The sequence below is a fragment of the Crocodylus porosus genome, unplaced genomic scaffold (genome assembly GCF_001723895.1).
Source record: "Crocodylus porosus isolate Cpor-Errol unplaced genomic scaffold, CroPor_comp1, whole genome shotgun sequence".
NCBI classification, from domain to species: Eukaryota; Metazoa; Chordata; order Crocodylia; family Crocodylidae; genus Crocodylus; species Crocodylus porosus.
The window spans coordinates 161,596,633-161,611,102 of record NW_017728886.1 but is presented as its reverse complement, the minus strand read 5'-3'; the positions used below and the strand labels follow the sequence as shown (position 1 = coordinate 161,611,102).

At 42.8% G+C, this 14,470-nt stretch overlaps 1 protein-coding gene across 4 annotated transcripts in view; it reads left to right on the top strand.

Moving 5' to 3' along the window:
* The window catches only part of DCDC2 (doublecortin domain containing 2), an 89,306-nt gene that overhangs the window by 72,578 nt on the left and 2,258 nt on the right, over window positions 1–14,470 (top strand). For all 4 annotated transcript variants that reach the window (XM_019544196.1, XM_019544204.1, XM_019544210.1 and 1 more), the window contains one exon: window positions 13,944–14,267. In XM_019544196.1, coding sequence (XP_019399741.1) covers window positions 13,944–14,267 — 324 coding nt within the window. The remainder of the gene's footprint in view (window positions 1–13,943; window positions 14,268–14,470) is intronic.

Below are 14,470 nucleotides of genomic sequence, written 5' to 3'. Positions count from 1 at the left end.
CCCTGAGCACTACCAGGAGTGACCAGGAATAATGGTCTACCTGGCATTGTCCCCAGCTGACCGGGGGGCATTGGTGGGGTTCCTGTCCTGTTTTAGCTGACCTACACATGGAGCCAGGCTTGGTTAAGGACAGCACTGGCAGTGGTGGCACCAGGCAGGGTTCTGTTCCACTGAGCCTGCTTCTGGGCTGGCAGGGAAGACTGGAGGGAGTGGTTAGGACTGAACATGCCTGTTGCTGTTGCTGGCCCTGGTTGAGAGCAGCTCTCTTTGGAGCCCAGCTACAGCCAGCAGGAGTGTCTCTGTAGCTCGGCTCTCTATCCCCACCCCTACAGTAGCTGAAGATAGCAATGGACACGAAAGGATGGGGGGGGGGGTGCTTCTTAGTATTGAGGGGAAGGAAGGGGGGAATTCTTTTTGCTTCAGGGATTTAAAAACAGTCCCTAGCTGCTGCTCCCACTGTATCGTCAATGGAAGAGGGAGAAGAGGTTGACCAGGCCACTGAGGGAGAAGGGACACTGTATGCCCCACTCCCCCCAGATCTACTCCTATGCCTAGCACCCTAATTCATATGGTGGTATTTCTTATCATTGTTACAGAATAACATGCAATAAGTAGCAAATAACATTTATATTGGATAGGGGTTTCAGGCTAATAACTGGGATTCATATACATTCACATACATTTTGTGATTCACATACATTTTAATGAATATCAATAGTCATCTGAATGCCAAGGAATATTGAGTAATCTGAACCTTATAAATCCAAGCTTTCAGGCACAAATGTATTTGTGTATCTTGTCTACTGGAATGCTTTGTTTATTTTTCATTCTTGCTTTTCTGGAGGCTGCTTTTCAAAATTTGGTTTTATTCAAATAAAAAAAATGTTAGGTGTGTTGCTTAGTTTTACCATTTGGCCTACTATCTTTGGAAAAGTGCTGTAGGGAAGATAGGTGGAGAATTTTAAATTTTAAACTGTGTAGCAGTCTCTCTGCATATTGCTAATAAACAATATTAAGAGCAGCACCATTTCTGTCTGCAAAAGAAAAAGACCCTCCATGCCTCCGTTGTTTTATGATTTTTTTTTTTAAACGGGGGTCATTTTTTTATTATTATCTCTTAGGGGAAACATTGGTAGGCTACTTTCAGCAATTGTTTTTGAAGAAAAGTCTCTGAAAAAGAATGAGTGATGCATTCTAGCTAAAAGTGGCAGGGCTTTTCTGCCAAACTTGCCCTTTCTCAGACTGAAGGGTTTTTGGCCAAATATGCTCTCCCTCAGTTTCACCCTGAACACCATCATCCCCACACTCCATTATGTGTATTGATATACATGGCAGGTAGGGAACTGTTAGAGTATTATAGGGATACTCTATTATAGGGATAATTAGAGTATTGGCTCTAATTGTTGTGGCTAACATCATGCCCCACCTAGGTAACATGAATTCCTTATGACAACCTGAAGTATGGCGTCTTGGTTTTGACTACTTAATAATTAGTTAGTCAGATAATTAGTTAGATAATTAGTTTATTTGCTTACCTTTTGGAAACTCCAGGTATTCTGGATTGTTTGACAATGTAAATTGAGTTATCAGTTGTTGTTTCATTTTAGCTTTAGTGTTGAATATAGTACATGTAAAAGGACAGCATTGAAGATTGAAGTTTCCTTTATACAGCATAGGCCACTGCCTGAAAACTTGTGGCCAGGCTGTATGCAGTCTGCCATGGCTCTAATTAGGGGGAACTTTCTCTAGCAAGGAGAGAATAAATACTCCTCTGCTGCCAGGTTAGTCTTTGGCCTCTTGGCCGAGTTTTCCAGAGAAGTTGTCAGCGAGTGTTGTGGCTTTGTAACACCAGAAATTTTTATGAAACCTCAAACCTCATTTAGCAAAAGTCTCTGAGCAGCCATTAGATGTTGCTACCTTTCAGTCACTGCTAACCAACACTACTAATCGGCTTTGGTGATGAGTATCCCCCTTACATCTGCATATATACCCACATGTATGCACACACACACACGCCTCCTCCCCCCCCATACACTAAAAATCATGATTCCAAACCTTCCAGAAAAAAGCCAAACAAATTCTTACATCCCCAATCTATGTCCTTTATTTAGCAGCTCAAGCCATAGTTTGTATGTGTGCTTTTTAAGAACTGCATGTCTGTTCTCTGCAGACAAAGTTGCAAGGTGCTAAACAGCACAGAATCTTGGTTGCCTATCAGACCAAGTCTCTCTGGTTTATTGAGGGCACTCAGCCTCTCTTGGAGTCATTCAGCACCTTGAAGGATTAGTTCCTCATTGATCATTTTAATCTTCACACCATAAAGGTTTTCAGATCACTGTTAGCTGCCTTATTGTTACATTATGTGCCAGGAACATGGGGTAGGCCATACAATCAGTGCTAGCTACTGGGCCTTACGTATTATTATTTACATGGCAGCCTCTCATCGGTGCTTCAGAAAACAGCACAATTTTTTCCCACTGCAGAAACAAGGTGGTTAAGATGCTGGTTTCTTTTTCTGAATTGAGTTTTCTCTGTTTCACCATTTGCACCACACTGTTGAACAACTGCCATTTTCATCGTTGACTGAATGTAGTGTGATATTGGGTAGATGCATGGTTATGCACTGTGTTGTAAAATGCTGTTAGACCACAGAACGCATTGAAGGAGCTGACTTCATTTTACTCTAGATTACTTACCAATTGTAATTGAAAATTAAATAAGAAAAAAAAGTTTCACTGAAAAAACCCACAGCTCTTTTAAATTTTTACATTCTGAACCAATACTGGAGGTTCTGAACACAAGAGGGGTGGATTCTTTATTTGAATGCAAGTTTCTTCCAGCTTCCTCCTCTCTTTACAGCACTGTGTCAACATCAGTAGAAATTGGGGAGAAGTTATGAAATCAGATGGACAAACAGCTAGGGAAAAATGCACTTCATTTCAGAAAGTATTTTTCTTCCCAGTGATGGGGAACAATGCAGTAGAGGTTGTAACAGGTAAACCTGAAATACTAATCAAATATGTGAACATAAGGCTATTATTAATAATAAAAGAAACCCATTGAACACTACTTTTTCTAATATGTAAGAATTTCAGTAGTAAAGTTTTAAAGCCTTAGGCTTTAGAATACTGTAGAATTAATATTAAATATATTGCAATATATGAATATTTGGTTAGGAAAATAGTAAGGGGAATCTTTGCTATTTTCTCCCTCTCTATAAGCAGACAGAATATGGGTGCAGATACACACCATATTTCTACATGTGCAATTTGCCTTTACACTGATACATACATGGAGCAAACACCACATACAGCCCTACACTGATGCAGGTTTCTCCCCCCCCCCCGGGTAAAACTACATCTCACAAAGTCAGGAGGATAGGAGAAATCAGAAAGGAGACTCAGAAAGGAGTAAGTATACACCAGCATAAGTTACATTAGTGAATAGGTATTGTGTCCACATGTCTAGTCAATTTTATCTTATTACAGGCTTCCCTATCATGTAGTAGGGTTCATGTAGTAGGGGCAGCACTGGTTGTCTGTCTGCTCTGGTGACAGATGTAACATATATCAGTATAAGAACTGATGTAAGTGACATGGGTGTAAACCTATCATGTGTCTTTTCTCTCTGCCTCACATAGTAGACATTAGAGAAGAGGTAAAAGATAGGACTATGGAGGTCTGGTGTGTGCCTTAGTCTCAGAAGAGAAGCTAAGCTTGTCTTACTTTAAGGTGTATCCCTAGAGGCTGACTTCCATCCTAACTCTTAAAGCAAGAAGTGGATCTAAGAACTGAAAGATGCCACCCTCAGTTTAAAAAGCATATGTGACTGTGAGTTTGCTGATTGGGGTAGCTCCAGGGAGTAACGTGACAATGGTGATACAACACTGGCTCATATTTATGTCTAAACAATAGGGAATGCATCCAGAAGTGTCTCCCTTCTTCATACTCCCATTTACTTCCTTTTGCAGATAACTGGAAAGATTTTGGGACACTAAATTGTCTACCAGGCCTTGGCCCATCTGGCTGTGATGGATGTTCTTACAGTGGGAAGCTTTGCTAGCCAAGCATCTTGCTTGAAAGCAGACATGTACCCTGATTTAATATTTGTTTGATGTCACCTGTCACTTTACATTTACTGGAGATGTGATATGAGCTGAGAGTTTGTAACTCACTTATGTTCCTCCTGTGTAGTTTGAATATACTGTAAGAGAAGTTTTGCACCTTTGAGTCACTGTTTTTAGACATGAAGCATAAGTAGACATAAACTGAATTTCACCTCAGTGAACTAGATGCAAAGTCTCTCTCTGTTGCCAAAGGCGGAAGCAGTTAAGTTAGCATCAGTTCAGCCTTAAAACAGACTGGCAGCTCCAAGAGAGATTGCTCCATTATAAAGGCCAGACCATTTCATGAGGAACAGTTCCCCATTACATAAGTTGCTCCCTGTCGTATAAAATCAGCAGGCTTCTCAAAATGGCATTTAGGAAGAATATAGACTTGATATCATGCATTCAATTTATATTTGAACACAGCATCATTGTAACTGAAAAGTTTTCTTTGTTGATTATCATTAGTGTATAATAATTTATAAGGACCTTTCTTTTCCTTTTGGTTTTGTTTTTGGCTCCATGGCTGTATACTCAGCAATGGAGCCAGAATATATATGTATATGAGAGAATGTTACACATACAATGTTTCTCTTGTTTGCTTACAATTCAGAAAGAAATCCAGATGCTTTCCTTAGCTGAAGTGCTAGCAGGGTTACCATGTGACCTGGTTTTCCCAGACATGTTCTCTTTTTGGATCTTCTGATCTCTGTCCAGGCGGTTTTTAAAAAAAATATGATCAAATGTCCTAGATTTTGTGTGATGGGGGGGTGGCTGGGTGCTTGCCAGCACTGGGAAAAACTGTCCAGGTGCTGGGGCTGAAGCTGGGTGGGGAAGTGGAGAGGGAAGGGGTAGCAGGGAGCTGTGTGGCCCCCCAGCGGCAGTGGAGATGTCCCCAAGTTTGGTTTAGCTTCTCTGCAGCAGCATCTGATCACCATGGGTTGTATGTGCAACTTGTGGAAGGGGCTGGGTTGTAGGCAGCAGCCCACTGTGGGGAAAAAAGATTTCAGGGGCAGGGCTTCCAGGAGACAGAGGGAGCAAGGGGCTGTGGCTTGGAAGTGAGGGAAGGCGGGGGCAGAGGACTATGGGTCGGGAGTGCCGAGCAGGGGGCTGCTGGTTGGGAGTGAGGGGTATCAGCAGGGACTGGGTGGGGGAGGAAGGACTGTGTTTTGGAAGTGAGGGGTACCAGTATGGCCCAGGGGGCAGGGTGCTGCAGGTAGGGAGTGAGGGGCATTAGTATGGCCAGTGGTCTCCAGGTTGGAGTGAGGGGCAGGAACAGGGCTGGGGTGGGGTGGGGCTGTGGCTTGGAAGTGAGGGGCAATAGAATGGGCAGGACCAGGGCACTGGCATATCACTGCCCCTCACAATCATATACTGCCCGCTTCCCCCCTGTGTGTGCATGACAGGTGTCCTCTTTTTCTGGAACTGGAAATATGGTAACCCTAGAAGTCTGTGATATTTGGTGCTTAGCAGAAAGAGTCTAGTCCTGTTTTATATATGTATGTGTGGCTTATTATTGAGAGGAATAGATTCTCCAGAGATATGGTTGCAACCAAAGCTGTATTATAAAACTGACTCTAACCCCTCTTTTCATAAAGTGCCTCCTCCCCTACTGAAAAAGATTCCCAAACTGGAAAAATGCTCAAACTTTCTGTGGCAGGGCACTAGGTGTGCCTGCCATTTTAAGGCCCTCCAGCTGGCAGCCTTCAGGTGCCTGATGAGGGCAGCCATTTTGGGCCCAGGGCTGCCTATATAAACGAGGCAGTTTGCCTGCTGGAGCGGACAACAACATTGCCTGGCCTGAGGGCTGCCGAGTTTCATCTGGAGGTAAGGGTGGAGCTGTAGGGGATGATAGGAAGCTCCTGGTTCTGGGTATGACCAGAAACTACACTGTGCTGGGAGTGGGTGGCCTGGTGGGGCTCCCAGTGGCGCGGGAGCCCCCCAGGAAATGCCAGGCCAGTGATCACCCTGGTGAAAGGTGGGTTGGGGTGCCTTAACCCCTTAAGGGTGAGTTGCTTACACTGGAGGTGGTTGTGGGGGTGCAAGGCCTGAGGAGGAGAGTTAGAGGCCAGGTGTGGCCAAGGCCACCTGAGCCCTGTGGGGGTTTGAGACCCCCGAGGAGGAGAGTTGGGGCCAGGCATGGCTATGGCCACCTGAGCCCACCTGTGGAGGGAAACCCTGAGACCCTGAGTGTGTTACGAGCAGTGTGGAGCCCCACAGTGTGAGGGGGCTCAGCCAGAGAGAGAGAGCTGAGCCTGACCCCAGTAAGTTCTCCAATGTGGGGAGGCAGAGTTTGGGTCTAATACTACACCAGTAGTAGTACCATGACCTGCTGCCTAGGGTGGGAGTGAGAGTCCCCTGTGAGACCCTGAGGCACCAGTTATGGTGTGAGATAACCCCAGCTCCCCACATCTGTGGAGGAGGACCCAGAGAGCAGGGCCCCAGGAAAAGAGAATGGGTCATGCATCAAGGCCTGCCAGAGCTTCCCCTGACTGGCCCAGGTGGGGGCCAGGACCAGGAGGGTCAGAAGGGCAAGGAGGCCCAACGAGAGGGATGCCCAAGAGCCATGGGCCTGGGGTCCCGACTGGCCTGGAGGTGGGCCCGGGGCTAGTGTGAGCCGAAGGTCCCAGTGAGGGGACCGCACCCGAAGAGGAACTGGTGGCACGGAGATGTGGCCCGGTATGACGGTGGCAGAGTCTGCCTGAAGGGAGGAACTCAGTTAGGGGTCCTATAGCAGGATTCTGGGCCCCATCGTGGGGGACTGGCATTTTTTAGAACATCATGATGTCATCAGCGAGGCTTGGGCTGTGGTGTAGGGGCGGAATGGAGCTGCAGATAGAGCCCCCTAGCAGCGGGGCAGAAAATGGGCAGCCTCCCACCTAATTACATCTATTAATTAATCAATTAAGACCAAGCCATGGCAGGTGAGAAGGCGGGCAGTTAGCCAAAGAACAGGTGGGCGAGCCACACAGAGATTGGCCCTGGTAGGCCCCCTGTTGCACTTTCAAATGTTTAATATTCATTTGCATTGAGTGTAGAGCACTTTCTGAAAACTGAGAGTAATTTTAATACTTTCATACTTCAGAATGACTTCTTGAAGTTTGCAAATTATTCAAAGTCTCATTGTCCCCATGTGTGCCCAAGAGATCATACTAAACCGCAACATCTGAAATTCAGATATGGGTTAACATAGACACAGACATGGACGTTATTTAAAAATGAGACCTGACTCTCTTCCAGAGCAGCAGATGGAGACAAAATATTGTTGTTGATCAGTGTACTAGCTGGTTATTTCTCATGTGCAAGGGGAAATGACAGAATCTGGTAAAATGATTCTTCTTCCATTCCCTACCAAACTGGCCTCTTGATTTTAGGCAATGTCATCAACCTTTGCTGGCTTATGGGTGACAATACTGAGTAAGAGGTTGTAGGCAGCATCGGGTTTTACTCTCCCTGTCAACCTGAAGAAACACGTATCCACAGAAAGCAAAATTTTTTGAGGCTGAGAGCAATGTTGCCATAAGCCACGTGTTGCAGACACTGGTCTACAGGAATAGGCAGACATCCATCTTCCACATTCCATGACTGAATTTTAGAGCCTAATTTTTTTTCAGTTGTACTAAATTGTACGGCTTCCACTAACTCTGGTTCAGCTGCAGTTGGGTGCTGAGTGCCTAAGAAAATCAGTATCTAAGGACATTTTTACATGTGCTCTGGGACACAGTGCAAGGTGTTTTAATAGGCAAGCCGTACTAATTCAAAGCACCTGTGCATCGTGTATCAGCATCTCCGCGCTGAAAAAATGGCAGCAGGGCACTTTGATCTAAAGTGCCTTGAACGTGTTTTATTTAAAGCACTCTGCCAGCATTTTTTCAGCCTAGGGTTGTGACACAGAAGGCTGCTGGAGTGCATCAGTTTTCATGTTCCAGCAGCTTCCCTGCACATCTATAAGAGCCCTAACTGTCTAGATACTGAAATCAGTTTAACAAAATGACATAAAAAACTTCCTGGTTTGGTCAGAATTTAAAGTTGCTGTGCTATGAGGATAAACACGTTTTCGTACTCTGTAACAATCGGACATTTACTCTGTGGGAAGTGTGAGACTGATGAGCCCTTAACTATTCATGTACTTGCTTTTAAGTCCTTAGGTTTTACAAATGATGTGATAGGTAAATATGCTGTTGTCACTTAGCAACCCTAAGTGGTACTGGAACAAAATGTTTTGCTTTTGGAATATATGCAACTTATCTATAGCACATTATTCATTGGACGATAGTAGTAGTAGTAGTAGTAGTAGTTATGTCTGAAAGGTGTTTGTTGCCTTAAATTTAAGTGATGCTAATGTTGTATTCAAGAAATGTGTTTTTGCCAATATTTGTGACAATTAGGATTTTGTTTTTTACCTCATTAGTGGTCTATTGTGACCATTACCTGAGTAAACCTTTCCAAATGGCTTGAGTGAAACAAAATTATGTCTGGCATTAAAGTGCACTCCACCTGTTATTTAAAAGTGCATTTTCCCTACGTAACATAATTTCTACCTTTTAAAGCTTTTCTGACATTGCACTTTGTAATGGGTTAATGACAGCCATGCACAGACATACTGAGAGGTTACATTAGCACTCTTAAAAGAAAGGAAGTCAGACGCTTCAGTGTAAAAAAGCCTTCCTGATTTACTGCTTTTGAATGATGGTGGCATTTGGTTATGTAGCTCTTAGTAACTAGTAGCATGAGAAAAGTAATCCGAATCTACCCTTGTTTTTAAACTCTCAGTTCTGGTTAGCATTCAGAATAACCATGCTTTTTGAATGTAACCAAAATTTACCTCTACTCCACATTTAAATTGATGTTAGATCAGCATTAACCCACGTAGAAATCAGAGGCCAGCTCCTCCATCCATGAAAACTGATGTAGAACCATTAACTATCAGTGGCTCTAAGCTTTTGCACTTATTCAGAATATGGCCGCAGGCCTCTGTATTTTGTGGCCCCCAGGGTTTCACTGACAACCAGTATGGATGCAGAATTAAGCTCAGAAAAAGGGAAGCCTGGTTTGAAAGATGGACCTTTTAATTCCTTTAATTTTAAAGTGGTGAACTTCAAAAAGGTTGTCTATGCTTAAAAAGATTATTCTTACCTAATTTAAAGATTTCTGCACTACTCACAGTATATCTTTCCTCTTTCTTGTAATAACAAAGGAAAAACTACTTGCTATTAGCTGTTTTGACTCCAGGGGGCAGGACACAAGAGAACAGTCATTCACCCGTTTGCTTCTTACTCATCAGTTCTTTCACCCTTAAGGAATATTATTCAGTCATCTTTCTACCCTGTTCTATGGTTTTGGGGAGATTTTGGTCCTTGTTAGAGGTGCTGGATTGACAGCTCTAGACATTCACTTTTTCTCACACTTGGGGAAAGTGGCTGTGAAACCTTTTCCGTACTGCCGTCGCTACTTCTGAATTCTTACCAGGAAGAATCAACTCAAGTATAGTTATGTAAAGTGTAGTTGTCCCTATGCTGGTTCAGTCCTTGACATTTGCTGAGACTGCCATTAACTGTACTAGTTTGTGCTAGTAGATTTTCCTTTGGTTTGAATTTTTTGATTGGATACGTGTTGGCTGGGAAAACGCACCCTACCACAAAGTCATGTCAGGTAGGCCACTGCATAGCTATCTGATGGTATTCATGTTGAGCTACTCTTAGTCACAGCTGACTGCTGGCATCCAACTGAGATGCTGAGGTAGCCTCTTTCATCCTTCTGTCCTGAGGGAAATGAGTTTTACTCCTCTGGTTCTTGGATTCTGGTATTTGCCAAGCACTGCTGTGAGACTGTGTTGGCTGTGATGCACACTAGCCAGTAAAATTCTTGCTCCTGGCTTCATTTAGGCTTGGAGAAGTATAGTTGAAGAATTGGCACTCTGGATTTGAAGTGCATCGCATCCTTAAGGAATCTCTGCATAGCATGTGGAGATGCTTAAATCTCTTAATGGTGGATTGTATCCATTTATTGGAACTGCTTCTGCTAGGTGAAAAAGTTGGCACTTTTCCTAAAATGGGCTTGATATTTCCAGTTGCAATAGATCTGTATTGTTTCTTTGTAAGCCAGACATTGCTTCTAAGCCCACTGGGCTCCTCCCTGATGCAAGAGTCTATTTGCCCAAATCTAGCTGTGGGATTAGGGCTCTAGCCTGCAAGAATTTGGGTCTTGAAGTTTGTGTATCAAGACATTATATTGTGCTGCAGCATTTGGATGGAGTGGTCTTACATAATGGACACAGCATGGTTTCACAGCAGTGCAGAACCATCATAACATGATGTGAATGGCTCAGCATCTGAGAAATAAGTTTGTTTGACAAAAACTTAGTAGGAACACTATGCCCTGGTAATTTGGACAATTGGATCTAATCGCCAGTAGCAGATGAAAACTAAGTGAGCAGATACAGAAGAGACCTCAAAGGTGATTGTGGGAAGCACGAGCGCTCCAAAGCTGGGAACAGATTTAGCCAAGAAAGCAGCTATGCAGTACGACTTTGTGTTCGTTGGTACTCCCTGTATTATCACAACTATGACTAACTACTGAAAATGAACCTAGTGCTTTGTGTTGAGACATAATAGACCATGTTCACAGCTGGTTTAAATCAGCATAGCTGTATTAGCTTTCACAGAGCTATTCTGATATACTCCAAATCAGAATATGATTGTAATATCTTCCATACTTAACGGATACATTCTCAGGTGAACTTGTACCTGTGTCAGAGCTCAGAGAATTCAGTGGAAAGGCTCCTGTTCCCTCCAGTGGGATTTGGAACAGGTCTTGATACTGTGAGCACTTACACAAGTGCTTAAATTAACTACTGTTTTTAAATCACCAGGGTTGTTCCTATGGATAAAATCAAGCATATGCAGCGTTTGCAGGATTTGGGCCACAAATCTCTCTCTCTCTCTCTTTAGCAGATGGCCACTAATTTTTATTAGGTATGTCTGTTTCCCAAGTTCATGCCTGACCCTGTATCATTGATGAATAATGAGCAGTAGGCATTAAAACAATTGACCCAAATGCATGTAAACTTAGAATTTTAAAGGTACTGTAGCATGTATTTGACTCGGAGCATGCTGTCTTGTGTAATATTAGAGCCCAATGTATCAATTCAAACTCTCCCTTTCATGCCAGTAGAGAATATCAAACTTTATTTTGATATAAGGAACAGTGTGGGACTGGGCAACTTGACCTTCAGTTTTCTGCCTACAATCAACTTGTGTCCCCATTGTACATCATAAGAGATCAGCTCTGTGGTGTTCTTTACTTTTTAAATGCATTTATGTCTTTGCACGCAACTTAGGCCAGCTTACATGCACAGTGTATAAAAATAAAAGGCCTTTTCCTGTGGGGATGACGCTGACTTAAATGTGCACTGGCAACATCCTTAATTAGGTAAAGCCATCTTGAAAGAAGATTAGATCCAAATGAACACTGCTTTTCAATTATTTGCTGTAGAAATTACTTGTGTATACTTTTGTCTTTGGTAGTAACAATAAATGTTGCAGTGTACTTAGGATATCTTTAGAGCTTAGGAACCTTTCAACCACATTCAAAATATTCACATTGAGATTTATTTTGCTAATCTTGTTTTGCATCAGTACAGTTTTCTAACAGCGTAGAGTTCAAATGGTCAGGCTAACATAGATGAGACCTGAATGTTAGCTTTGGAAAGTATTTGAGAAGATGCTCTGGTGTCCAGTAATTTTCTAGTCAAGATGTTGCTTTAACCTCTAAATTGCTAAATAGTTTTAACCTCTGGATACCTAAATGATCCTAGTCTATTTTAGATGCCCCCTCTCTTCATATGATACTGCTGCAGTTGTGATCATTAGATGCCCTCAAGCAGAAGCAGGAATGTATGTTTTCAGTGAGCCAGCTTGACTCGTAGGTTTTGTTTCTCACTGCTTGGTGTGCCAGAACCCAGATTTGTTAGTTTTCTGAGTGCATTGCAAAAGCCAACTTTTTCATGAGATTTTGGGTTGATGTGAGAATGTAAGGACAGCTGGGGAGGATGCAGAGAGCAGGGCAGTCAGGAACCTTGAGTGGATTTGCTTCTTCCTTTTGAGGCAGTCTAATTGATGAATTTCATAATGGAACATGAGGAAAACTGAACTGTTATGCTGATTATTTTATATCTTTAACCCTACACTTGAAATAGTGTAAGATGCCTACAACATGCCATATGTGATAGGTAACATGAAAGGAAAAATATGCAACACAAAGTTATTTTAATAAGTAATTCACAAGGGACGGAATAGCAGGGAACTTCTAAGAATTAACTTGGGACTGAAGATTCTCTGATATCTGGCAATACTGGCAATTACAATATCTGGTTCAAGTCTGTTTACATGCTGAGCTTCTCAAGATGTGTAGAAAGGCTTGTGTTTGTTTTTATGTTAATAGTAGTAGGGCCAATTTGATGCTACCAGATGAAAATAAGTCGTGAAAATTTTAATAAGGAACACGTTGAGACCATTGTGCTTAAAAAGCTATTGCCTGAGCTTTTGCAGTAACTCTAGTAACAGTGAATCTGTGGCTTAGTGCAATAAAATAGCACATCCTATTTGATACTGTGTTGATGGAATATAATGCAGTATAATTTTCTTATGTTGCCACATAAATGTCAAAATGAAGGGGAGAAATTTAATCAGGAGACACTAATCATCTGCCAGTATTCTTACAATGGCTTTTACTCGCACCTTAAGGGTGCCTGGCTTTCTTTGGGAATATTAGTTTCATTCTCAGCAGCCAGGGGAACCGTTTATCATAGACTTTTGCAGCTGGTATTTGCTTATCCAAACAACCCACCAATAATTCAAGATGTTGCTTTCTTGCCTTTTTACGCCTTGCCTATAGTAGGGGCATTTTTGGGAAATGTTCTACTGTTGCTCAGAATGACTATAGCCAAAGGGTGTGTGGGTGTACACTCAAACACAGAAAGGAAGAAGGAAAAGAGGACTTTGCTTTTGAATGAGTGGTATTGGATGTAGTGCTGTGGTGGTGAAAGAGTGTAAGGTAACTTCCTCATTGGTAAAAGGACACGATGTACTATTCCACCAAATTAGTGTTCTTGCAGTGACTCAGATTGCCTGTTCTCCAACCTTGCACAATCAAATTGCAAATGTCAAATGACATTTCACAACCAGAAACGTTTTTTAATGAATAATGAGAGTATGTTTGAAGAGAAGATATATTTGACTACTACAAAATCCAGTTTGTTGCTATCAAATTAATGTGCCAAACTTCAGGCCCAGGTGGAGGCTGGCCACCGGGACTGTTATACTCCAGCCCCAATTTCTTCTACTTCTCTCTCCCTACTTCTCTGTTTTCCTGAAAGAGGAAATTGGAGCTGGAGGTCCCAACCCTGGCATTGGTGAGGACCTTAGGAGTTGGTAGGGGAATGGCAGGGGAGGGTGGTGGGGGTTGGGTGGTAAACCTGGCTCTGGGTCTAGCAATAAGTGAGGAAGCACAGCAGGGTCTAGCAGTATGCCAGGACCCAGAGTGAGACCTGGAAGCCAGACAGCTCACAGGCTGTCCACCTGCCCTCCCTCCATCTTCCATGGAGATGAAACAAAAAAAATGAAACATTTCAAAATAGTACCTCATTAAAAAGTTACCATTTTGGAGCCCTTCATACACTTTGGGGATATTTCAAAAAGCTTGTAAGTGGTACAGCTGGCCCTTTGAAACAATTCAATTGTTATGTCTATCCACAGCCTTTGTACATGCTATATTACAGTACATTGTTTCTGATTACAGATGCTTGCCAATGGTATAATACTGTTCTTGCTTTCATCAGAGGCCAGCAGAAACTGTAGATGAGGAAGAAAATGACCAACAGGAAGAAGAGAAAGATGAGGGAAAGGAAACATATGGAGAGATGAATGGAGAGGAACATTGGGAGACTGTTAATGAAAGGAATGGGCTGAAAGAAAATGAAGAGGAAGTAAATGGGCATTATGAAGAAGAGCAGGGAGAAGATGAGGAGGTTGGCTCAAAGGAGGAAGATGAGACAACCTCCTTAAATGGCAAAACAAATGCAGAGAATGGTGAAGCAATGGAACAGGTTAATCACAGTGAAGAGGAAGCAAAAATACAAGAGGAGTTGGACCGTCAAAGCCAGGTAACAGTTTATCCTTGCAGTCTTTTTTGCAATTATGCTATTACCTCTTCATTCCAGCACTAAGCTTCTGGGCCTTGAGTTTAGGCCCATGAAACTTCATTTTGGAGGAACAATGTGCTCCGGGGGGTGGGGGTGGGGAGGGGTGCTTTAATTAGAGCGGCCATGAGAGCTGCTCTAAGTGCTGGCAGTGTTATGTGTTTTCA